The 25543-nt window shown below is 37.4% G+C and overlaps 2 protein-coding genes and 1 long non-coding RNA gene across 21 annotated transcripts in view; 1 reads left to right on the top strand and 2 right to left on the bottom strand.

The window, feature by feature from the left end:
- The window catches only part of hoxd4a (homeobox D4a), a 155360-nt gene that overhangs the window by 116564 nt on the left and 13253 nt on the right, over positions 1-25543 (bottom strand). For 4 of the 19 annotated variants that reach the window (XM_059966714.1, XM_059966713.1, XM_059966712.1 and 1 more), the window contains 3 exons: positions 23476-24453; positions 22963-23059; positions 10837-10916 (listed from right to left, as the gene is read on the bottom strand). The exons of 6 other annotated variants lie outside the window; for them this stretch is intronic. In XM_059966714.1, coding sequence (XP_059822697.1) covers positions 10837-10916; positions 22963-23059; positions 23476-23887 — 589 coding nt within the window. In that variant the 5' untranslated portion in view covers positions 23888-24453. Of the gene's footprint in view, positions 1-95; positions 3189-10836; positions 10917-22962; positions 23060-23475; positions 25312-25543 lie in introns of those variants that run through there. 9 more of the 19 variants (XM_059966721.1, XM_059966723.1, XM_059966722.1 and 6 more) reach the window with 7 other exon arrangements.
- hoxd3a (homeobox D3a) lies at positions 3339-10913 on the bottom strand. The gene is made up of 3 exons (XM_059966737.1): positions 10837-10913; positions 5571-6107; positions 3339-4238 (listed from the first exon to the last, which is right to left on the bottom strand). The coding sequence occupies exons 2-3, from the start codon at positions 6052-6054 to the stop codon at positions 3490-3492; spliced, it is 1233 nt and encodes a 410-aa protein (XP_059822720.1). The 5' UTR covers positions 6055-6107; positions 10837-10913; the 3' UTR covers positions 3339-3489.
- LOC132392618 (uncharacterized) lies at positions 10925-17998 on the top strand. Its single transcript, XR_009511596.1, has 3 exons — positions 10925-14417; positions 14535-14729; positions 15586-17998. It is a non-coding gene; the product is annotated as an uncharacterized LOC132392618 (long non-coding RNA).

The raw sequence follows: 25543 nt of genomic DNA, 5'->3' as shown, positions 1-25543 counted from the left end.
ACCTTTGTTTCTGCTTCAGAATTGACATTTTTTTAGAACTACGACCTCTGAGTACCAATCTTTTTAAAAATAGAAGTAAATATTATTGACCCGACCTTCATTGGAAGAGCAAGATGAGAATGATCCTGGCGCAGGGACTGTTTTTTTCTTGAGCTGTTTCTTTTCTCTCATCCACGGATATTCCAGAGGTTTGTCCCCTAACGTGTCCCGACCAATGCCTTTTGAAGTGTGGGTTTTCCCATTTTGGTGTGTGTTACCGGGGTCCAAGCTGCAGAAGCTCTGCTCAAAAGGAGGAGGAATCAGTGTCGAATGTGAAAGCGTCGAGTTCTTGATTGATGAACTTTGAAATGTCTCGCTTGCAGGAGGAAAGGATGTCAGACACTCGGCGAGCGATGGCTCGCTATTGATAAAACCAACCTCACGCTCAAATTCGTTGCTCATTTCTGCACGGGCAGAATCGGTAGAAAATTGCTTATTTGACAATTTCTTTGAAAATGTATATTTATAAAATGTACTGATTGCAAACGCTAAGGGACCGTGCTATTATTAACTATGTCTATTGAATACACGGTCACGACGTTGAGATGAGGCTGATTTTATCGTCACATGATTGCCTTAACCAATGACAAGAGTGGAAAATAAGCCTGGCTTTCTCAGTGATTCTGAAATAAAATATATAAAGGTGTAGGTAACATTTCCTCTGCCTTCTACGGGTCATATTATATAATAGGGTAGAGAAGAAGCGCTTCCATAATGTAGAAACGTACGACTACAAAATATTCTTCTCTTGGTGGGTGGCTACATCATGGAGCAGAAACGAACACTCGAGTCTAGAGTCCTGCTAACAAATGCATGGAGTGGAGTAATGAACGACAAATCAATTAATCTTCGGCGCTCTGACAAACATCGCAAGACTATTCCTCATAGAAGAATGAACGCAAGCTGTGGTCAAAGCAGTACGCTGGACAATTGAAGCTGGCAAAGCCAAATAAGGGAATTACTTTCAGGCACATTCTGGATTTTAGCATGAATATAAACTAGCATGGTAAACATTTCCAACTTTACTTTCTTCTCCCCCACCCCTTTGGGTCATTCGAATTTGTTTTAATTGTGCAATTTATTCGGTGTCTGTACAGTCTCAACAAGTACGATACAACTCACCCATATGGAGCAGCACGCCCTGTTTACAAATGACTCCTCGTTCATATGTTATTTGTTGCTTTCATAAACACCCACAAGCCATTTTTTTAAAGTCTTTTGCGAAATAACATCTCGGGGATTCTATCTGAACACAGCTGTCGCGATTTACGAACTTTCCACATTTTATAACAATATTTGTAAATTATTTTCCACTTAAACCCTTAGGCTGCGTATTCTGTAACACATTATTGGCAAATTAATAAGCACAATATTTGTTATATTTTTCCACTCACATTCGCAGAATGTTTCGAGCTCAAAAATCGAAGTGCTACATTGTATTCGTGTAATGCCAGTGGATTTCGCAGGCTTTCAGAAAGTTGTGGAATGATTGGGTGACTTAACTCCTTTCTGCTAGAAAGACAACATTTGATTTTTTTTGGCCGAGTGGGTGGTATAATAAGAAAGCTAGGCTGAAGGACCCCTTTCCGGCGTTGGCGTTACTCGCCGCTAAGGAACTGTTTGTTGTGCATTATAATCTGGCACTGCATACATGTCGAACTCTACCTTGTTATCAGAAGTTTTAAATGAAAGAAGTTAAAGGGGCTTAATTAAATTAAATTAAATTTAGAGAAAATTGAATTGATAGTGCTGCTTTCTGATGTAACGATACCCAACAAAAAAGGGAGTTAGATTGTCGTCTTCCCCAAAGCGCCGACGGATTCAAATTCGTGCGCCCTTGGAAAGTGAACGTTTTATTTGCCACTTAAAGCAGGGACATGCACTTTATTTCCGCTGCATGGGGGATGTCTTTGTTGCTGAAGGAATATCCACAGCCCTGCTCCGCTTGGCAACAAAATGGCGGTGCGTGGATCGGGGTCGCGGGTGACTGGTGTGGAAGGAGACGGCAGCCCTGGAGCTGCCTCAGCTCCCGCAGGCACTCACCGCCCTGCGCTACACTGGGCCAATTGACCCGGCCAGCATCGGATGAGGCAGCGTAGCACGGCCGTCTCCCTAACACAGTAATATTCTTTACATTAATTACAGCTGGCTTAATTACGGACTATCTTTGAAATGGAACATTATTTACTAAATTCGCTCTTATGCTTAAAGCTGTATCAATGGAAATATTTAATGTGGCACGGATACTAGATATTGAGGAAAAGTAAAAGGAGGAAGAAGACGGGATTTATTGGGATAACCAATGCTTGATATTATTCCCTACTATATCATGCAGTTTTGCCTTATTTCTTCTCTTCCTCGTCTCCATTCTTTCTGCTTCCACCTTATTATTTTGTGCGCCCGTCTCTTAAAATGTCTTTTGAATGTATCGATATTACATTTCTAAGCGAAACAAAAAGCCACGCTTGTCACTTGATGCCATTTGAACATGATAGTATATCACTTTGCAAATACATATTGACACTGAAAGCAGCTCGGCACAAAGAGCTCAGTTCCCAACCAACCGGTGACTGTAGCTAGCTTGTGGTGTATTAAGGAAAAGCGCGGAGACAAGATGGCGAGGCGTAAAGCTGATGTGGTGCATTCATAAATGAAGGCTACATGTTTGTTCAAAGAACACCGTTTTATTCTAAATATCCGTTGAAATCGTACCAGACAGTTGAAATAAAGTATTCTTATAGAAATGTGTTGTCTATCCTGTAGTGTCACATTTTCTCTGATTTACTACAGTTATAACTTACAATTTGCTTTCAGAGATAATACTTACATAATCTACAAACACCAGCCACTGATACAACTGCTCAAAAACTATCCTCTCATCTAGTTTAAACCCAGGTTTACTAAAGAGGAGAAATATGATTGTAACAGACATGGATTAAACAGGTCAAAGTCAGATTGTATAAGCTCTATAAATTTCACATAAATACATTAAGACAAGGATAAATAAGTCATAGAAAAATCTTTTTGATTTTGACTTAAAATAATAAATACATATTAATGTTGTTGAATGCAGGTTGTTCATTACTGAGAAGTACATAGCTGGGGTTCTGGGCAGTAAGACCAGTTACAGACAGAATACCACTAGTATAGAACACTAGTCTTTAAAATTCACATTAAGAAGGGTTTGCTGAAGACTGACTTTGCATGTCTTACCTTCAAAAGCACCTATTTCAAGCAATTTTTCCTCTATTTGCATTCTGTATTATGGTAGGATCTTATTGAAAGGGATGGCTGATGTGTAGACCCTTAAATAAACACAGAAAAGCAATGTGGTGGGTAGAGAATGAGTGATGGGCAAATACTGTGGCAGTCTCATAGCAGGAGAATATCTGATACAAATGAGGTAATAAAAAAGCGAAGCAGCATCGCTTGGCAGACCGTGCTAGTCCGTTACAGATGCGTTAATTTGGGTGCTTCTTGAATTCTTCCCTGAGCTGTGTGATGAGTAGTCAGATCTGTATACGTGGGATGGGGATCGCATGGTCCATGATGGTGACTGCCTGGTATTTGTGCAGCACAACTATAGTCCACAGTGGCTGATGAAGGATGAGGAAGATGACTAAGGTTGAACATAGGACCAGAAGCTGGCATTGAATCAACAAAGTTCCCTCCAACATACACAGGGCTGCCTTGCAAATTATGGTTAGCAAAGCCTCCATTTCCCTGCATTGTATGATGCTCAAACTCTGTACCTGGGTACCTCTTCTGCTGGGGTAGGCAGCTATTAAGAGGTGCTGTGTAAGCAGCCAAGCCATACATATTCTGCTGAGATTTGGTGAAAGATGTTGGAGAATGAGCTTCGTAATTCAAACTGTTGACAGCGGGGAGCTGGTTTGAGAATCCAATATTATTTGGAGCATTTAAAAGTGGGCTTCTGTCTGGAGACTGTCCAACTGGAGAGTGCATGATCCCTTTTGCCTTTTGGTCTTTTTTGTACTTCATTCTTCTGTTCTGGAACCAAATCTTTATTTGCCGTTCAGTTAGATTTAATAAGTTTGCCATTTCAACTCGACGAGGACGACACAGATAACGATTAAAATGGAACTCCTTTTCCAGTTCAACCAGTTGTGCACTGGTATAGGCTGTACGGACTCTCTTAGAGGCCGGGCCTGGTGGGCTTTTATCCTCACAATTGTCTCCTGCAGAACGAAAATATATTAATATTCATACATATATACACAAACACACATGCAGTATAATTATTCTGATACTAATACTTTTACAAAATAAACAATTCTTTAACATTTTTTCCTCCATACTACCACATATTCCCAGAGCTGTCTATGTAAAAGCTATAATTATAACTCTTAAGCAATAAATACAGTAACATTGCAACAAAAAAATTACCATGCTGATATAGTACTCTACTAGTGTTAACGACTTTGGGATATCTGGGGCCCATAACGGATATTGTATGCTGTAAATGTGAAATGCCAAGGCAGTTTAGGGAGTTTCCACTGAAATGCCATTAATATGGCAAAATACGACTTGATTTCAAATTAATTTAAATAAGAATATTTACTTAAGTAATTAATATAACTATTGCAATATAAGAGTTACTTTTTGTTCTCCCCTGCTTAACTTAATCTGTTTGATGAAGCTAGCTCTCTGAAAGTTGGGGTTAATCATGAATCCAATCCAAACTAAATATTGCATAGGAGAAGAAAAGGTCCCTTTTTAAAAGATAGTTCATAAAGTAAAAATAAGCTTCCATGGAAAATATGACACTGTGACTAGAAGTCTAGATGGGCATATTATTTTGTTATAACTATTGAATAATTTATAGCTATTGTTATTTAAATCACAGTGATTCTAAATGAGAGTTCCCATGAGAATATATATTTGGATATGAAGTATGTTTTCTAGTCCACTCATACATTTAAAGTATACTTAGGTCAAGTCCTGTCAACCTTCTGAATTTTCAGGCATTGTAAATAAGTGAAAGCTTACAATAATAAGTTTAAATTAGTTCAGGTTAATGGAAGTGTAAAAGAGATACAGACAAAATCTTTGGAGTAGTGTACTTGTTAGGTTTTACCCACCTATGGCTATGTCCACTGATATCAAGTGGAATAATCTGAGCCTTTTCCAAGAATTGCTTAATTTGGGAATACACTGTGCAATGCCCAGCAGTCAAACAGAATATCACATTTCTAAGAGTTCCTGCCAAAAGTCATTCTCTTGATTAAATATTTCAGAAAATGTTATTTTTTAAACTAGATCTATTTTAGTTTGTCCATATCTTTACCAAGATCACTAAATGTAAGACCATTCACAGAATGTTGCCAAAAATCTCTGGATAATTCCTTCACACTTTTCAGCCATTAGCTACAAGGGGAAGGGAAATACTCTCACCAATGTGTGATATTCTTTGACAATCTACTCCCCCATGTGACATTCTTTGATAAACTTGTCAATTTTTAAGAAGCTTGCTAGAATTTAAAGTTAAAAATCAATTTACTGAAAGATACCTGCAACTGTGCAGCTGTTTTTCTGCTTAGCATTTTGTCGAGATTCTTTCATCCATGGGAAGATTTGCTTGGTAAGTGTGGCAGCCGGGCTGCTGGAAGAATTTGGAATGGACTTGGTTCGTTTCTGAGTTGCAGCGTTGTTTCCATTGGGTGAAGGTGGCAAAGGAGGTGGTTGCTGTGGCTCACTGATGCTTGGATGTTGGGCAGTGCCTTGACTGCCACCTGTTCTCATACAGCTGCCATTTATATCAGTGGGCTTATGGGATTGGGCTCTGGCATTAGATGTTTGAATTGGGCACGTTGAGTTCTGATAATCATTGTCAACCGATGATGGTGGGTAAGCTTGATGACTTGAGCTGTAGTTGTATGTATTGGATTTTTGGTAGGAATAACCACTAAATATTCCAGAGTTGTCATAGTAAGTTGCTTTTTGCATCTCGCTATTTCGAAATGACAGGGTCTTGACACCCTTATCGAATAGCATTGACACCTTTGATCACACAGCACGTTTACAACAATCGTCAGAATGCAGAGCTCCTAGATGTTATAAAACAAAACATAATAGAGTGAAATGTTTGGACCATAATTGCTTTAGCTTACAAACTAAAATAAAACATTCATCCCATGAATGATATTTCACAATCTTGTCATTAGTAGACTTGATCTTTTTTTTCCCTTTACAAGTTTGAGAAATATTCTTTTATGAGACAATAAATAAGTAAGTGAAATATAAAATATAATAGTTGACAAACTCAGAGAGACTATTATAATTTTCTAATAAGTTTAAGAGTTGGCTCCTTCTTCAGTTGGAAGCAATTAGCTTCAGTTTGTATACTCAGTTCTCTATGATAATTTGAACAAGCTGTATAAAATGCTCATAGTTCAAGTGATGTATGAACGATTACAATTACATTGCACTTCTTTGGCAATTTATTATTATTATTTGAATCTACACTGCATTATCCACTTACTGAGATTCACTACAGACAAACTGTCCTTTTAATTCATTTACCAAATCATTATATAAAGGAATGTTAAGAAAAATGATGAGTTGTACCATTTGAAATATATCTCAAAATTTAGAACCAAAAAAAGCCCAAATGTGCCTTTTTCCTATACCATAATCTCAAAGTTAATGGATATTACAGAACGCTAGATATGTCCCTGTCATGCTTGATCTAAGTGGATTTCGGTGGGACACACAGTGCTATTCCAGTTGACTTCACTGATTGAGGCCATTTTTGTAATGGTGAGAAACAAAAAGACCCCTCTTAAAAAGAGTGAAAAAAATCCCCACAGTCACAGGCGACTTATTTGCCTGCAGCATTTGCTGTGGGTACAGACTGTTTTATTCTGAGATCTGGACGCTATTACATTCGACATGATGGATCGGACCAGTTCCAAAACCTGAAAAACCAGCGAAGTGTACCCTCACCATTGTTGGCTTCTTTTCCTTCAACGTAAGAATGGTTTGTTTTAAGCGAATGTTTCTTTCTGTTGCTCGTTTTGCTTTATGACAGGGGATAGACATTGTAGTTAAAGTATAACTAGCACCTATTCAAACTCTTTATTCTAAACAAAAACAGAGAAATGACGAAGTCAGCATTTCACATTTGCTTTGTGCTACTTAACTGCATCTTTAGATCATGGCATTGTCCACAAAATAACATATTACTGAATAAATCTATTTCAACATACACAAAGCCCAGCTAAACTAACACATAAAGTAGCGAATAGATGTACTTTTTAGCGTTAACTAATCATCAACTTTTCAATCAACAGACTTTTTTATTGCAACTGAATTCAGACGAAAAATTATATATATGCACTTTATTTACCCTAGTTCCAATCAAACAAACGTCCTTTAGTTACTTACAGTGGCATTAGTAAGATAATTACATTTAATTTCTCACAAACTCTTGGCAATAGCCTTTTTTTTAAACAGAATTAACCTGACGTAGTCAGGAAACCTCCCAAATGGCCGATGTCTGCGTGAACTGGGCGGTGGGGGGCGTGGGGGGCGTGGGGGGAGGTGGTGGTAGAGGATTGGGGGTTGGTTGTTGTGGTCAGCAATAAAATCAGACCTTTTTGATTGAATCAAGTGCCTTGTTCTCGTTTAGATCGCCCTAAGTTATGTATTAAACTAGTAGGTTACTGTTGTGATTAGAATTAAATAGTTACATTGAAACAAATCGTTATAAAACACATAAACTTGAAACATAACACGAAGATGATTGACCTGGATTTAAGCTTCAAATATAATACTTAGTCTACAAAGCCATTTAAATAAAACATCCTTGAATAAACTGGCCCAAGTACTGGACGTGTGGCTTATCTGGCTACTATATCACGTCACAAATAGATTTTCTATTCATTTGGAAAAAAAGCCTTCAGCCATACAAGACCTGACATTAAAATGAAATATGAGGTTTATGATCTGTGGCCTCCAAAGTTGCAGCTCGGCACACGTGCACATCTTTGCTGTTCCCTTCAAAGAAGTAATTCAATGTTGTTTTAGCCTTCCGTTACTTGTTTCTAGGCATTTTCGTTAAATTTTAATGTGTTTTGTTATACCCAGTTTTCCCGTCATGACCATGTTCGCCATTTTAGCTTAATAAAATTGGCATTAGATTTCTGTTCTTTGCTTGACTTTTTTTTATCTGAAATCTAATTACATTTCTATTTGCCCCACCCCGTCTCCCCATCTAATCAGTATTTTATGTGAGAGATAAGAAAGTAACCCAGAATTATCTACTGCTGCGGGCTCTGAAACTTGATCATCACAACCAGCTTTCTCGTTTGCAGTGCATTTGGAAATGTTATCTTCGGAGAATCAAATCTAACATTAATATTAAGGTAATGTGAAAAGACTGTAGTGTAGCTGAAAATCTGGCCCAGAAACTCCAACTGCTCGTGAACTCTGCTTGAACCTAAATCGCAGCCATGGGCCATAAATCACTTGGACAATGGTCAACTGTTTCTGCGTTCATCTTTCAGATCTTTCTTACCTTACATGTTTTCTAAATGCAAGGGTGCATCACCTAATACAGGGGTTTGATAAGTAACACCTTGATATGGACCATCACTTTTTTTTCGGTGTGTTTCCGGATACATGATCTACAATCGTGGAACGCGTGGCCGAAAAACAAAGAAATATATTATTCGATTATCTTTGTTAACATAAAGTGCGAAATGTTAGTTCAGAAATGACGAAAGCTAGAAGACCGAATTGGTGGGGTGGGGTGGGGGTAACTGTGCTGTTTCATGAAAGGATGGAGAGCAATGAGCTAACTCTCCATTTCCCAGTGTCGAAAATTTCAACTCTCACGTGGAGAAGGTCTGGCACAAATTAAACTTCTGTGATAGCGCAAGGGAACATCAAAAGTCCACCATTTGCTATATTTACCCTATCTATATTCCGCGTGTTGTGACCAACCATTTAATGTTCTTGTACCGTTTTATTTGTCTAAGGCTGGGCGTCTGAACGGCAGTTTTTCCAGCCAAACCCTAGGCCAATAATTACTTCCGATTTATTTTAACTTTCACTCATGTATTAATAGAGCAGCCGGGTAGCCTAAGAATTTAGAATTTACCTCCTAGTTAATGCTATTAAGAAGCCAAAGTCCTAGCAGTGCATATCAATGCACCTGTCATTATGTGCTGCGCAAAATTTATGGCTGCTCAGTCGTAAACGCTTCACTTCAGAATGGGAAAGAAACACTTTCCAAAGAACTGCTATCTTCAGAAGTGTAAAATAGCTAGAGCGGAGGAGGAAAGCCGAAAAAGAATGTCCACACTCCGCAAGTTTTTTTTTACCTACGTTTCGCCAGCTCTTGTAGGATTTTATATAAGGCTTTGAAAGTAGTCCAGGAATCTTAAGTGTGTTTTAGCTGGCGAACTTTTCACATGTAGCAGAATCGTATGGCTCGAGCTGGAGGATCTGAAAATTATTTTTGATAAATGCAAGTTGGGAGCCAAATTTGAAATCAAGTATTTGATTTCAGGTATGGAGTCAAAAAAGGGGGACTTGAAAGCTTATGTTTTTATTTTGTTAAAGTCACTAACTAGCGAGTGTATTCAGTGTAATGTAATCTGCTCAGTAATCTTAAACGTAACGTATACTACAAATTATTTAATCATGTGATATGTTTTGTTACGAAAATATTTATTGCCCTCAGCTATTGCTGAGGATTATTTTTGGAATCTAACGATATTGATCTTGTTTATACTTTGCGGATCATTTCTGACAAGGAATTCGGCTGCCTAGACACATCTGCCCATATTTCAGCTAGCATCACGCAATCCCCTCCAAATCTGCGGCTGGTTCCTGGACGGGAGACGTTTAAAACTTGGATTTCAAATGGAATGATTTGGCACTCTTTCCACGACTGTGGTACAGCAACCCAGGCTGCCAGAGAGATTGTACAAAAGAAACATGCATCCCGATTCATCTTTCAACTTATTTTTGGGAAGTTTATTTTATACGACTTTGAGTATGTAGGCAAACACATTTAACGTAGACTGCCAAGATTACATGAGATTTACGGCCCTTATATACAAATTACAAAAAGTGCTGATTTTATGAGTCTGCCATGTATTTTAATTAAATTATAAACTATATACTTTAGTACAAAGCAATTGTGTTGATCCCTTTAACTAAGAGCGATGTAAGATTTAAAAGAAGCAGAGTAGATGGAAACGTATTTAATTTTGAATTTAACGAGAGAGATTAAGCAACAATGTAACAAAAGTAACGTGAGGGAGATAACGTTACTGTTTGAACGAACCACTTTCCCAAGACTTCATAAATCTTTATTTTGGATAAATACTGCAGATTTAAAGAACAACTATAAACAATTCTCATTCTGTGCACTAAGAATGACAGTGAAGTGGTGAGCTTAAACAAATGTTCACTTTGTCTTATTTTCAACTCTGTATGCTCCAGAGTGGGTCTATATGATCTATATTTTTGAAGTACTAACAGATGCAACCCAAGCCTTTAGAATTACCGATAAGTTTTCAAAAGTTTGCTTGCAGCTCAAAGTAGAACATGACGACATCTCGAGAAGAGCCATACATAAAGAATCCAAGTATCTCGTCCCTGTCTGTTCAAACATGTTTCATTTCTTCTTTGTTTTCTCATGGCCATAACATAAAAGTACGAACTAGTTCTCCACTGACAAATCTCAGTTGCACACAGAATCCAAGGCGCATGAAATTCAGAGCTGTTAAGCAAAAGGGAGCAAAGAAAAATCAAACAACTCACCAGACGCACTGTTTTTATCTGATTTTCTGTGGATTGAATGTGTAATTTGTCCGTATTGACCAGGGGCCGCTGGCTTTGTTCTGAAAGAAAATGTCATTTTCTGTTTCAAACACATTAATAATATTTTTGTATATCACATATATTTCAGGCTGCCTTCCCGGATCCTATCAAAGAAAACAACCAGCATCAGGCGGCGAAGATTCATTTTTAATAAGAATATTTTTATTGTTTATATTAAGAAGTATTTAAAACAATGCTTCGTGGTGACCTTTTATACAATTCCTATTGCATTTGGTTATTCTTTAAATGAAAGCAGAAATAAATTAAGTATTATCTCCTTCCCTTCAGAAATTAGAAACAAAGTGTTACTGATTGCAATGCTGTGTGATTAATGACTGGGAGTCACATTGTCAGTGACTTTTTTAAAGTGAAAGAACGGGTTAAATAGATATAGTAATGATAAAGATTAGAATTTGAATTTTTGGGGAATTGTTTGACAAATAAAGCTTCACAAAAATTTTAATGCAATAACCAATCATTTATGTCAAGCGGTTTTCGAAATTTAAGTTGTTATTGCCGTGAAAATCTATCAATAGCATCAAGGATTTTATATCTAAATTCGCAATTAGCGAATCAGCAGTTTGCTCTGAAGGTGGATTTCTGCACTTTCCCAGAAAGGTACATCTGAAATGGTCGTTTAATAGAAGCCGGGCCTAAACAAGGCATTGAATAAAAATCTGGAATTTGTACCGGGTTGCATTTAGTATCTCCAAGCCCCAATCTGACCATATCAATATACCTCCTAGATATATTTCTTTTCCTGTTGATGTTTAGATATGTGTATTTAGTGAAAAATTGACGCCGTTGTCGAACATTTTTTACATAAAAGCACAAAACAATACAAATATGGAGGATTGCAAGAAAGAGCCTGGCGCCATATATAAAACTCATGTATAATGTATTATATTGACAGGCGGTTATGCTTTGTCATTGGGATACCAAACATCACGTACGTATTATTTTATATCGATTGGGCATATTCATAACAACAAAAACACTTCGGTTATACAAAAGATCATATAAATGCAATAACACAGCTCTCCTGGAGCCTCCAAATTTCAAATTTCCGTGAAAGAGGGAGATAGAACACGCACCGGACCTGAAGTCGTGCAGAAATTGTACCACTGAATATTATACTGAGTTAAAATGCATGCTTTAATTTAGAAATACATTTAAGAAAAATCAGCAATTGTGGCAGATCAAATGCACAAAGAAATTCCAGTCATTAGCTGACAAAATGTAAGTCATAAGCCTTTGAAATGACCTTTGGCTTGTACAGCAATAACTCACCACTTAATGAACAACCAACGGAAGCGCCTTCACTACCTCACAATACAGCCCATCACACAACTTCACCATGGTTTTTCTATCCCTCTTTAATCCCACTAAGACGCAGCACCTTATAAACTAGCCTCACCAACTTGTGTCGATATAATGTGAAGTTAGAAGAGGATCCAAATCACAGTCGCCAAGGCATTAGGTCCTGGATCCAATGCCTCCCACCATAATGTGTGTAATGTATTCACGTGGCCATACGTCAATTTATAAGCTTTTATTTCTCTGTAATCACTGGAAGTAAGTATTTGCAGAGAAAACTCGCTACTTTCCAAGGAATCCACTAAGATGGACAAACTTTAAACAGTTGGTTACTTTCAGGTGGTTTTGATAAATGTGCTCAGCCATGGTCTGAACGGTAAGTTTTTAATCATCTTGCTTATTAATTTCGCAGAAGTGCGAGCGAGCTCTAACACTGCGGCCCTAAACCCTTAAAAAGCAGTATAGTCAAGTAAATAGAGTTAGTAAAATAAATATGTGAAAAAGTTTTGGAAACTTTTTGTCACTTTACTAAATTGCTAAACTAGGTTGGCAGGAGAAAGTCGAGATAGTTATGTATTTATTACGTTTACTGCTCACCAGAACATAGGGCAACCGAGTGTACCTCTAAGTCCAAGGCAGTTTCTGTACTGGGACCTGACTTTATTCGGAGATTGTAAGTTTAAAGACAGACTATCAGGCAAATGTTGATAGTTATCATGGCGAGAGCTATACAGATATTTATTGAAATTTTAGGTGAAGTTATAAGTGAGTGGCCCCATCGAGCAAAATGAAATGCTACTCACAGTAATTGGATTTAGCTGGCTAACATGGCAGACCAGCAGCTTCGAGGCATGCAGCAATGAAAAATGTTCGACTCAAAAAGTTTTTTTTAACCGACGGAAGAGCGCGCGCACAGACACACGCGCACACAGACACACACACACACACACACACACACACACACACACACACACACACACACACACACACGTACACACACACACACTCACACACACTATACACCCACATACACATCCACACACAGACACGCACACCACACACACACACACACACACACACACACACACTCACACACTTAGAAGTTAAATACCTGTGGACAATCCGAGAAAGTGCCCCTTACACACACAATGATTTGGGTAACTTATATGTGCACATTTACATTAAGAAAGCAGTGGATGTCCCTTCGTAATTACAACGATTACGACACTTAATTAGGTGCACTGTTTTAGTGCAGTTTAATTTAGAAGCAGCAATTTCAATCACAGTTTAGATCCCAGGTTATGCCCATTTCTGAAAAGCATCTAGGAGTACGTAATAATATTAAGATACCATATTCAGGCCTGGAAATGACACGGTACTTTGTATTTTAAGATGGAAAGTAATAGAGCTGCATTCTAGACAGTATTTAATAAAAGTAAGTAAATGCGTTTCTGGAACTGGAAGGGAAAAATAATTATCTTAACATTTAGCATTTAAGTTCTACTGAAACTGTAGCCAAATCTTTAGCGAACGGAATCAAAAGGGGATTATTTAATTTCTTATAAAACCTAGTCAAACTTGAAGTGTATAATTACAGAAATGTTGCATTTAAGCAATTGCAGAGATTACCCTCTGACGTGACCGCAGTAAAATAAAATTATACTCGATCTTTTATACTGAATAATTTTTGAACTACCTTTATACTGAGTTCCTCGAAATTCATAAATTGTTTTCCTTGAACGACAATAACCTTAATTGAGAAATAATTTATACAGGCTGCTGCAATAACTTCAGCCCGCAATATATTTCTGTAACGCATAAATCACAGAAGACTGCAGCCTGACGATAAGCTAGAGACAACAAATTAATGTGATTTACGATCTAAGTTTGCTTGTGACAGTTTGAAAAGTTCCCTGGGTTTCTGTGCCTTTTTATTTCGTTTTCATTTTACATAAAACTGCAGAATCAGCTGAAATATAGCCACAAGACAAATTTGGGACTACTCTGGTTTGCCCGATCTAACCTTTCTCAAATGGCGCACTTTCGTGAAACAGCAAAATGTTCTTGAAAATCGACTTTTCTTTTGCTACAAAATCATTTTTCTTATCTCCCACAGAAATGCACGTTTGAATCAGAATTTCATACAATTTGGTGGGAACAATATGCCCTTTCGCTGCAGGGATTATGCAAACTTACTGCTAAAGGTTGCATTTTATCAAACGATTGCTTACCTGTGTGTCAATTTATCATAAATCTGTGCTTTCCAAACACAACCTCTTAGCTTGCAGCTGCGAATAATATCCTCTGTCGTTTGTCTGCAGACAATGCTGTCTTAAACCAGATCTTGCGGCTTTACAGACATTTCGATACGAAAAGCAGACGGTATTCCCGATAGAAATGGCTTCAGTCTCAGGAACAACTACCAATAAAAACGGCGTACAGAGGTGTTTTTGCTTTAAATCTAAATCGATATTTTGTAATCGAGCAACTAACAAGAAAGTGATATTTATAAACCGGTATGTATTCCTTTAAAATGTTGCCATTTATGAATTTTATAGTGCAACGGATACCTTTTATAATCAGAAAATATAGGCGCTGCCTTAAAATACAGGCATATTTGTTCACGTGATCTGTGTTACCAGATTGTTCTGATTGAGCCAGTAAGTTGAGCCAGCGCTACCTCACTAACAGCTCTTTAATATGGATAGTTTGGAGCTTTGAACCACTTCTTACCTGAACTCTAACGGGGAGTTGAGTAAAAAGTTAATATTTTGTGCTGTACGTGTAAAAGGTGGTAAAGTTAGACTTCACTGTATCGTCTTTCCGTGCGGAACCACGTTTACTAGAGCGAACAATAGATTTGTATATTATCGCTATTACAGCGTCACTGGGTCAATATGTTGTATATCATTATTCGACCGAGCGTGTTGAGTTAATTATTGCACCCCTTTATTGTAGAATTAGATTTTGTAAATTAATGTAAGAGGGTAAAGAATTGGCGTAAATTACTCAATCTAGTTTAAAATCCTTTAGCGTTTTCCAAGCATGATGTATAAATTGGTCTCAAAACATGTGCATAAAATGACAAATTCAGCAATAAACTTATGTTTGGATAAGCTTTGTGAAGTGTTTACACCTAGGTCCTGCGAATGAACGGGAATTTCCCATTTACCCGGGTTAGTGTTTGAGCCAGTTAAGTGGAAACTTTGAAATACAAAACTCTGTATAGATAAGATTTCCTTGAAGCTCAATCTCACCTACTCTCATTTTTGGCAGGACAAATTAATCATCGTTCTTAACTGTAGATTTATATAGAGAAATTGATGAGGGTAGAACAGGAACTAATGCGGGATTTTTCACTTTCTCTTTCAGGCGAGGCATTTAAAATCACAGGAGCCAGTAGCAACTGGGCGCTGGGAAATATTTCATTCTGCTTCTGGTCTTATTTTGTTTTCTCCCTCCTGAAATTGCTTTGTTGAATTATAATGTTTTTAGTTATGGAAAATTAATTCTCAGTTGCATTTTATCGAACTGCTTAATATTTCTGTTAAATGCTACTAGAAACTATTTTAACCTCTAAAACATTTGTCTGTAATTTAATAGCAATAAAAAACATTTCTATTGACAGTAATGCATGACCTTATTGCACCTAGCACAGGCTTAACGCAACATTTATCTAAATTACTTTACCCTCTGTGGCTCTATATGGTCGTTACAGAAATATTGCTTTGCAATTACTGCATTATAAATTATTTAAAAGGAAATAAAACAGTTACATCTCACTGTTTAGCTAAAGAATTACTTTTCCACTAAAACTATACAAGCAACTTCATATCTTTATTTTCTGATGATCGTTCATGCTGTGGGAATTTGTAAATATAATAAATATTTTAAATGATATATATTTGTGACTTTGAAACAGCCCCTTTTATAATATTGTCCGACCCCACAAATATAAATAGACCAATTTATTACCGCAAGTTATGCCTTCGCTGATAATTTTATGAGGAGCCGAAGAAAAAACCAACTCAGTGCTAACGCTTGCCACTGTGAGAACTCGGCTCTACGAGGAATATAATCAAACGGGCATTCGAAGACAACTTCGACCGCAGCATATGCTCGTAGAGCAATAAAACGAAGAGATTTACAATCTTCGCCTGGCCTCGGCAGCCTCGCGCCCTTTCAGGAATTACTGCTGGTGATTTATAACAGGGTTGGAAATTGTTGACCCTCCACACCATAATACTTTATTTCGATTTAATGAAAAAGTTGTAATTAAACCGTTTTCATTGATTCTTGTCTGCCCGATTCTTTGCTGGATCAGAATTTAAAGGGTAGAGAATGCAGAGTTGAAGAGAGTTAAAAAAAAACAACTTGGCTTCACAACCGCAACTTTGTCATCAGTAAAACAGCGTTGCATTTGTCATCGGCGAATAACTGAATTAATAGGTTATTGTTTTAATGCATAATTTATTTAAAAAGGAAACGAACGTCGACTTTACACACGTGACGACAGCGCAAATTCAATTTCCAGAAGAGCGCTACGACAAAAGCAACGGAAGCAATAAATGCGAAGGTTCATATTGTAAAATATCTCCAATCAATTTAATAAAATCCTTTCTCAAAGACATCTGTATTTGCCACGGTAATTTATATAGTTTAATTACACCTTTAGAGATGGGGGAAGGAACGGAGCTGTCATGGTATGCCACTAAAGCCTGCAGTGTAATTTATTGTTATTGAAGAATATTTATTGATGTATATATACGATTACATTCTTTGCTGCTTCAATTATGATGATTTGGATTGTAGAATCCTTTCTCCTTTTTCACAAAAAGATTTTACATTTCTGCTCAGTATTATAACTGAAAATGCTTACTGACAATATACTTTTAATCTTTACCCTCGTAATAAAACTTTTGCATGTTACTGTAAAAAACAGTAATAAAAAACAGTTCATGCTTGTACTTCACAGCATTGTATCATCCACAATATACGTTAGCCATACTTTAATGCACTTTCTCATACTAATATAGGTACAGAAAATCAGAATTCTGTTAATCTATTACCTTATAAAATGTGCTCATAATTGTTCTTATTCAGAGAATCAATCACTACCAATTATTCTTAAAATGAGCCTAACGCACACTTAAGAATTTGTGAATACTCGTTTTGCCTTCCATTGTAAGAAATAAATGCCAATTAACTGTAAAAACAAATTCGTAGGTTCAAAGGAAACATTTGTTTCATCTTTTATAACAACACATCAACTAAAATATAAGGCACGAAATGCCCATGAATATATTTTCTGTTGACGTAAGTACCTGCAATTGTTCTCGCTGAATCTCATTTACAGACTTTCTATTACGTCTCAAAGAACACAAAATATATGACTCGTGGTATTCAATATAAGCTCAGGCCTCTACTTCGTTGTGTACAAATAGGCAGCAGATGCCATGACAGCCGGCATTGTTTGCAATAAAGCACAAGTAAACCGTAAAATCTACGCCATTTCAGGACACAAAACTACGCCTTAATAATAATCCCACCGCAGTCTTACTAATGTTTACCTCCCACCTCCAAGATATAGCAGATACAAATTTTTGCACCTGAAGTTTATCATAGTTGCTCCAAAATGTTAAAGCTAATCCGAATAGAAGGTCAGTATATCAGCCTACTGCAACTTATGACTGTCGCTTGGTAGCACATAGTAAGAAGCAAAGGGCGCTATTCATCAAATATATATGACAGTTACATTCATTTGCTATCTTACCAGAAACAAAACTAAAATTGTTTACCTACCAAGCTTCCATTTTTCAGTTTCTGGCAACGAACTACAACAGCAAAGTCTGATAGCGGACCATTTGTATATAATATTCTTGGGATCTGTTCACTTTTCAAGTGTGATAGAGTCCTTTGCTTGGCCGATTAATGACGACGCTGTGTTTCTTTCGGGACGTACTGCATTAATTATTTAGTAAATCACGTGGCCGAATCAAATATAAAAGGATACATAAAATCTTACCACCTCTTCTGGACATGGTCATTAAATGCAAAAGTCTTTATCGTTTGGGAAATATCAGGTTGGCAAATATATTTTAAAATTCTAAAGAGAAAGACCAACAAATATGGCTGTTTAGAGGCGATGGGCTGCATCAGCTTTGTCCCAATTTGAATGACCAGCCTATGGCATGGTCGTATTGACTCTTTGCCTTCCTTTCAGCTGTTTCTTGTTCCAGGCTAGAAACGAAGCAAGCGAGCGGCAGATTTACAACATTTTGACTTTGGTTTGTTAAGATTTGTCTAATTGAACTCCATTTTAAGATGTTTTCATATTTGAAGAAATAAACCAATCAAAGGTGGAAGAGGTTATCCATGCCTTTCTTTAGTTCTTTGATACCAACAGATATAAATACAAGTGAATGCATTAAACACAACTACAGATTAATACATACCCACGTATATATAGTCTTACATACAAATACACATGTATATTGGAACATATCAATACATATTCACATGTGTTCACATATGTGCATGCATGACTGCATACAAAAATATTTCCCTCCACAGAAATATACATAAATGCATACACACGAGTATATATAAGATAATATGTAGTTATGGGAACTGTGCTGTGCAGTATTGATATAAATATATTATATGATTGATTGTGATTGATATAATATCTGACGTTATGAATTTTGAATGATATACCAGTTCAGAAATCATAATGTTGTTGACTTTTAAGTTCTGTACGTCCTATGTTTGAATACTCTGTATTTATCTGACAAATGATATAGCTGAAATAATTAAGCTTCTGAATTTAAATCATTTGAATTATAAATTGTAGCTGGTGCCTGCACTAATACATGTGGCTAGATAGGCTAAATATTGATAAATTACGCACTTAAATGAAGGTGAGACGTTATCAATTGACCTTGCTGCTAACTCCGGCTAAAAGTGAGCTACTTTTTAAGGGGATATATATTGTACTAAAATTAAAGCAAATACTGTTTACAGTCCCTTTCAACATAAACACTTAGGTGTTTTTTTTTAGATTGTATCAAGGAAAATATGACATTTGGTTTTTATTAATTACTGCTCATTCTGATCGTTCGTATACATTGGATCTCAGCTTAGAGATTAGACTGTTTTAGGGACATACTTTTAATTTCACGTTTCCTGGCTCGATCCATTGCATTTAACTTTCATAGAGGGAGATGGATTTTTGAAAGGGGTGGGGGGAGGTGGGAGAAGTGGTGCCTCTTGCAGCAAGTTGATTATGAGATATATATTAGCATTAACAAAGGACAGACCGAAACACCAACACAATAGGATCTGTGTCCACTTCGTGTCGAAAATGTGTCTTCTGTGATTAAAAATTGAATAATGACGAAATTATACGGACTTTTATCCATTATATGGATGCAAGTGTGTTTCAGAATAGAATTTTTCCAAAGCATGACTCTTGCTTCATTCTGCATTTTTGTGTTTTTCTGCTATGTGTTAGACTGTTGGATTTCAAAACTTTTATTCGATGCAAATGTAACGCGAATTCGGGTATTTTCATGCAGGCAAATGAATGTGATAGCTTGGCGTTTTATTCTCACTCTGTTTAGAAGAATGCAGTGCGGCTCGTAGGAGCAAGTATTAGTGGTAAATGGTTAGGTGTGTTTCTGAATGCTTGCTTTATTCAAGCAGGAATGAAAGAGTGCAAGCGCAGTCTCTCGAAATAGAGGAACACTGAAGCCCAGTGTATCATCTGCTTCTACATCTTCCTCAAAGATCTAGTGAAATCAAAAGCTAAATGTCAGCTTTGTAAAGGTGTGAAGACCAAAGAAAGCGCGTTTTGGTGGCAACGGGCATCGTACGAAAATGTGCAATTCCATTGAATGGGTGAATAATTTATCAGTTGCCGAAATTAGAATAGTTCATACGTGAGAACTTATTTCACTTTGTTTTAACTAGATAGTGTCTATGTTAAAACACATAGAAAAGGCGAAGGGTAGGATTGAGTCCAAAAGGTCAAGGGTTTAGAGGTCAGTCCTCCAGGCTGAAATACAGCTAATCGAATAGAAAATTTGTCCTCTTGGTGAACTTGTTTCTACAGTTTAGCCGAACTTCAGTAAAATACCTTTTCAGCTTCTCAACATGAAGGCGTCAGAAAAGGACATCTTTGCTAAGCGTGAACCTTAGGGTTTTGTAATGAAGACAATGATTTAAATGGAATAGAGAATATCACTCATTTATAATATCAAGACGTGGATATATTATTGTAATGTCATGTGCAAGTCTGAGAACTACACGGCTTACCCTATAAAGAACAAAAGAATGGTGGAATTCGCCTTTTCAAACAGACCATATCCAGCTAAGCCAGCTGCAAGCTTGCAGGGCAGGGAAGGGACAGGAAAGCAGCGGTATCGCCAACTTTCTTTTGTTACTGAATGCTACAAAATCGGATTGAAGCCCAAATACCGAGGAAATAAGTTTTCTTACTCTTGTACCTTTGTGAATATTTAATGTCATATTAAAACTGCTGTATGATTGCGGTTGGCGATTTCCTGTGCGCTTTTTAAAAAATCTCCTTTTAGAAGAGAAGATAAGACCCCATCAGACCTTATCCCTTTGTATTCATTTCTACGATTAGCTTTACAATTGTGAGGCAAAACTCTGGGTACCCGTCATCCTTTAACATAGCCCCAACGCTTCAGATAAAATACAAAACAATTTAAATGTAACACACCTAGTTTGATCGCGATATAAAGACAAGCACGAGAAGATAACCTTCAATTGTACTTACAGAGCGAGATACACCATCACTGCCTTTCTTTCATGGCTATCAGAAATTAAAGAAAACTACCCTATGGTGAGGGAATACTCATCCAATGATTAGATGTTTCCTCAACAACTTCCATTAAACATACCCAGAGACGCTGTTAGGATTATTCATTGATATATTCATTTGGTTTAAGGTTTATAGCAAAATGGAAGCAGCAAGTAGGTATATCAAAGCATCTGCTGAGCCTTCTTAGAACAGCGGAGACGTTATTCTGTTCAAAGCATCTGGATATCATGCTATGAATGACTGTTTTTAGAGCATTACATAAAGGAACTAAGTGCGAAATCTTGATTACAACCCAGCCTGCCTCTGATTGATATCGTGAGAATGTTGGCACGGGACAGAGAATCGTATATTTCAGGAAGTTCTAACTCGTTTCATAACATTAGCTTCCGTCTAACAAACAGAAACAAGAATATTCGGCAATTTGTGTTTAGGTGTAAATTAACTAACTGTAGAGATTTTCGGCTATTGTCTTTGCCCCACTAGATCAACCACCCATATGCCTCTGCAGACTAATAAATTGGAAAAATGAACAGGGTTTTTTACGAAACAAAATATCTTTTGTGCAGACCCGCTTTCTGTTTCTAAACTGTGTACCTTGTCGTATTGTTGTTCGCTCATCCGTTCTGGAAAAAAAAATGAAAGGAAACACATTCCCACTTGTAATACTAAACGTTCACAGATTGGTGTAACCAGCTTACTCATTTATCAACCAACAAACCGAGAAACTGAGTTTAACAAGCGCCTTGAACACAAAGTACTTCTGCAATATTCCACTTAGCACATTTCTCTGTCAGAAATCTTTACATGAGACAACATCGGTTGTTGCAGTGGGTATTTGATATTGATCACCGGTTTTTTTTTGGGCCCTTTGCATTCTTACAGAAAGGGATATGGAAGGTCTTTTTTCGTGGCATTTGTTCACGACAGCGTCGCAACACTAGCTGCAGTCAGATACAAAAACATATAAACAGATACCGAAAAGGAAAACTACTCACGCGATTGAGCTTGTTACTACTAATTTATTTTCGAACTTTAGTAGTGCGTACGAATTTTGGTATCATTCTTGAACATAAAAATGTATGCAATCTTGCACCGTAACAATAATCCATTCAGCAGCACAATACAAATACCATTCTCTTATTTTAAATAAAGAAACCACAAAACACTGTCTAAATCCTGATCACTATAAATCTCGAATATCAACACAATATACACAAAGAGATGGAATCGCAAAAATACACATTACGAGCAAAATAGCCGTGGAAATAAGAAATTACCACAACAAATCGCTGAGCCTTATATAAAATAAAAAAGGACCATGAACAAGCTTTGCAGCCTTTCAATTTCATGCTAGCAGACTATACATGTACCTTCCTGGACCATATACCTCACCATGTCTTCATGTCTTTGGACCCTGGGCTTATTAAGGTTACTAAGGTGTGTTGTATGGTAAGAACACCCACTTATTAGAGTCGCAATCGTTTCTATTGGAGCTAAGATAACTTTACCATTTTTTTTTTGTTTCATTACCTATATTTAAGAGCAAGGTGACTGTATAAGATAAGGTCGCTTCAATGCCGTGAAAAGCAACAGGAAAGCACCTACAAGCCACGTTATCGGTACATGCAGTTTCTGCCTGGAAATGTCACTTAATATACACTTAAAGAACCACTTATAAGATGTTGCTCTATAAACTTGTGAGGTCTGTTTGTTGGTCCTTGGAAATAGTTTGTGACTGTTGGCTGGAAGCAGAAGAAGAACTAGACGATCTGGTCTTAGTGTTTGGCAATTTGTGGTCTTTTTTCCACTTCATCCTTCGGTTCTGAAACCAAATTTTGATCTGGCGTTCGGAAAGACATAAAGTGTGGGCTATTTCAATACGACGTCGTCTTGTCAGATACCTGTTAAAATGGAATTCCTTTTCCAGTTCTAAAACCTGCTGCCTTGTATAGGCAGTTCGTGAACGTTTTGGTTCCCCTCCAGTGTAACTAGGATTCACTGAAAAACAAAACAATTCAAAAACCATTCAAATCTGAGCCTAAAGTTTGTCAGCCGCTTCCATTCAGCAGTCCTCACGCACATTGCATCCCTCTAACACTACCCCTGTTAAAAAGTCCAAATATCTATTATTACTAAGGATCACTTTAAAGTTCTTGGCGAAACGGAGATATAACATGTCCCTGTTACTTTCAGACTCGAGTTTTCACATGGAGTCAGCCACATGGCCAGCGGCCTATTTCCTCAGCAATAAAAATTTATGATGGGTGTAATTGCCGGTCTTTTTAAAAACCGCTCATAAATCCTCCTTTGAAGGAGTTATTTACGGTAGACCGATACCAATGGGTCACAAATATTTGCTAGGGGTGGCGATGGCGGAGGGGTGGGGGTGGGGGGAACTAAAAAGTGGACCTTACCCGTGTTAACGTGGATTTTCTTCATCCAAGGATAAACCACTGCTGGCTGTTTGGTTGCTGTGCCGTTTTGATTCTTTGTATTGTGTTGCTGCTGGCTGCAAGGCCGGGCTATGGACACTTGGAGCGGTGCAACGGGCTCCCCCTGTCCTGTGAGGTGGTTCTGAGGAGCGGGCTGTGCCTGCACATGACCCCTCTGCTGCACTGGAGAGCCCCGAGCGTTGCTGCAGCTGTACGACTGGCCGCTGTAGTTTGACCGTGGATAGACTCCTTGGTGCTGAAAATCAGTGTCCTGCGGCTGGCTGTAATACTCTGTGCAGTGGTCAGGTATGTAGTTATTTTGCGAGTATTCCTCGCAAGGAGGAAATTTGGGATCCACATATTTAGAGTTCATCAAATACGAACTCATGGTCATTAATTTCTGAAGGTGGAAAATACTAATTTTTCTCGAGTTGTCTTTTTTCCCGTTCCATAAAGCCCTCCTACTTGCTGTCAACTGAATAAAGTTAGTCACCCATGTGACTGTGAGAGCCAATGGTTGGGCTGGGCCCGATTCCCGGATAAGGAAACAGCTAATGACAAATTTTACAAACTTCGTCCAGAAAATCTTGATTTAAAAAATAAAATAAATTCTGCACCGCCTTTATTATTTTTCCAGTAGCCACTAAGTATTTGAAACAGTTTCCGGAAAATGCATATAATTGCGGTTTCCATTGGAGAGAATAATGATCATTCACTGAGCGCCCGAATATTGCTCAGGTAATTTGCTCTTTTGTCCAAAGAGAATTTTCGACCATTCCTTGTCGCTTTTCATATAAATCAAGGATAGACCGGGCATTCGGCGTGCTCGCATGTTTTGTTGATGTTTTCGCCCGAGAGCAGTATGACAATAGCGAGGGTACTTGAGGAAACGGCAGGCAATCCAACGTACGCAGGGTGACAAAGGAAGCATCCAGTTAGCCAAAAAAAGGAATAACGGAGCTGAGGGAAATAATTACAGCCATTACAGATGCACGAAGGTCTTTTGGTCAAAGTTATTCAAAGGCAAACATGGTCTACTCCCGATAAAGTCAGAGCAAAACATTCAGTATCACGTAGAACACTTTACACGTGTTGCTTAAGGACATTGTAAGGTCAAAATACTTCGCTCTGAAAGTTCAATAATTTGGTAGAGTGCAATATAAGTTTTAACTAGTTTTGTATCTGATGACCTTGCTCCCTAGCAAACGTTTTTGCTTTAATATATTGAGAAATTCGTTTTCTTCTTCTCCTCACATCTTATGACCTATTGTCTCTTCAAAACTAACACAGTTACGCATTTCTAACACCTTTATTTGCAACGTGTATAATTCTGTTTTTAAGTTTTAACCAAAGACGTTATCTGGTTCGATGTTATTCGGAAACACCATAAATTGGTCAAAAGCGGTACAAAATTGTAAGCCAGTCTTTTCAGATAATTTATCGCCATCGCCATGGAAACGGACAGTATTCAGAAAGAAATACTTAAGTTTCAATAATCATGTATTTCTGGAGAATAAGCCCAGAAGTTTAGAATCGACTGCTTTCTGAATAATGGTTAAAAAAAATCAACGCATTGAGCATTATATTTATTTGGTACGGGGTAGCCGAAAGAAGCATTTAAATCTGAGCGGCGAAATTTAAAAGTAACATTAATGAGTGGGTTCAAAATAAAAAAAAAGGTTATTGCAAATCATTCTAATAATCCCCTAGAACTAAATCAGTCTGACAAGTAGAAGGCACGAAGTGCAAATTGCTGATTTTCGTAGTGTTGGCATCGACCATATACTCCCCTAGAAACGAATCTGTGACCGAGACATCACACAAATTCGGTTCTACAGGGTATATATAGACGACGGGTTACAAATAAATTCGGTGACTAATTACACAATAGTAAAATAGTTTAAAAGACTGCAGTGGAAAGCGATCCCCAAGGAGTTAATGACGTGTAATATTAATAAATAAGAAACTAAAATCAGGCGCAGTTCTTGTTAAACCATGTGGTTGTTTAGCCATTGAAAAATATTACAATTTAACCCCTTAAATTTGGTAA

Source organism: Hypanus sabinus, chromosome 4, assembly GCF_030144855.1.
Source record: "Hypanus sabinus isolate sHypSab1 chromosome 4, sHypSab1.hap1, whole genome shotgun sequence".
Lineage (NCBI taxonomy): Eukaryota > Metazoa > Chordata > Chondrichthyes > Myliobatiformes > Dasyatidae > Hypanus > Hypanus sabinus.
This window is presented reverse-complemented; position numbering and strand designations above follow the sequence as displayed.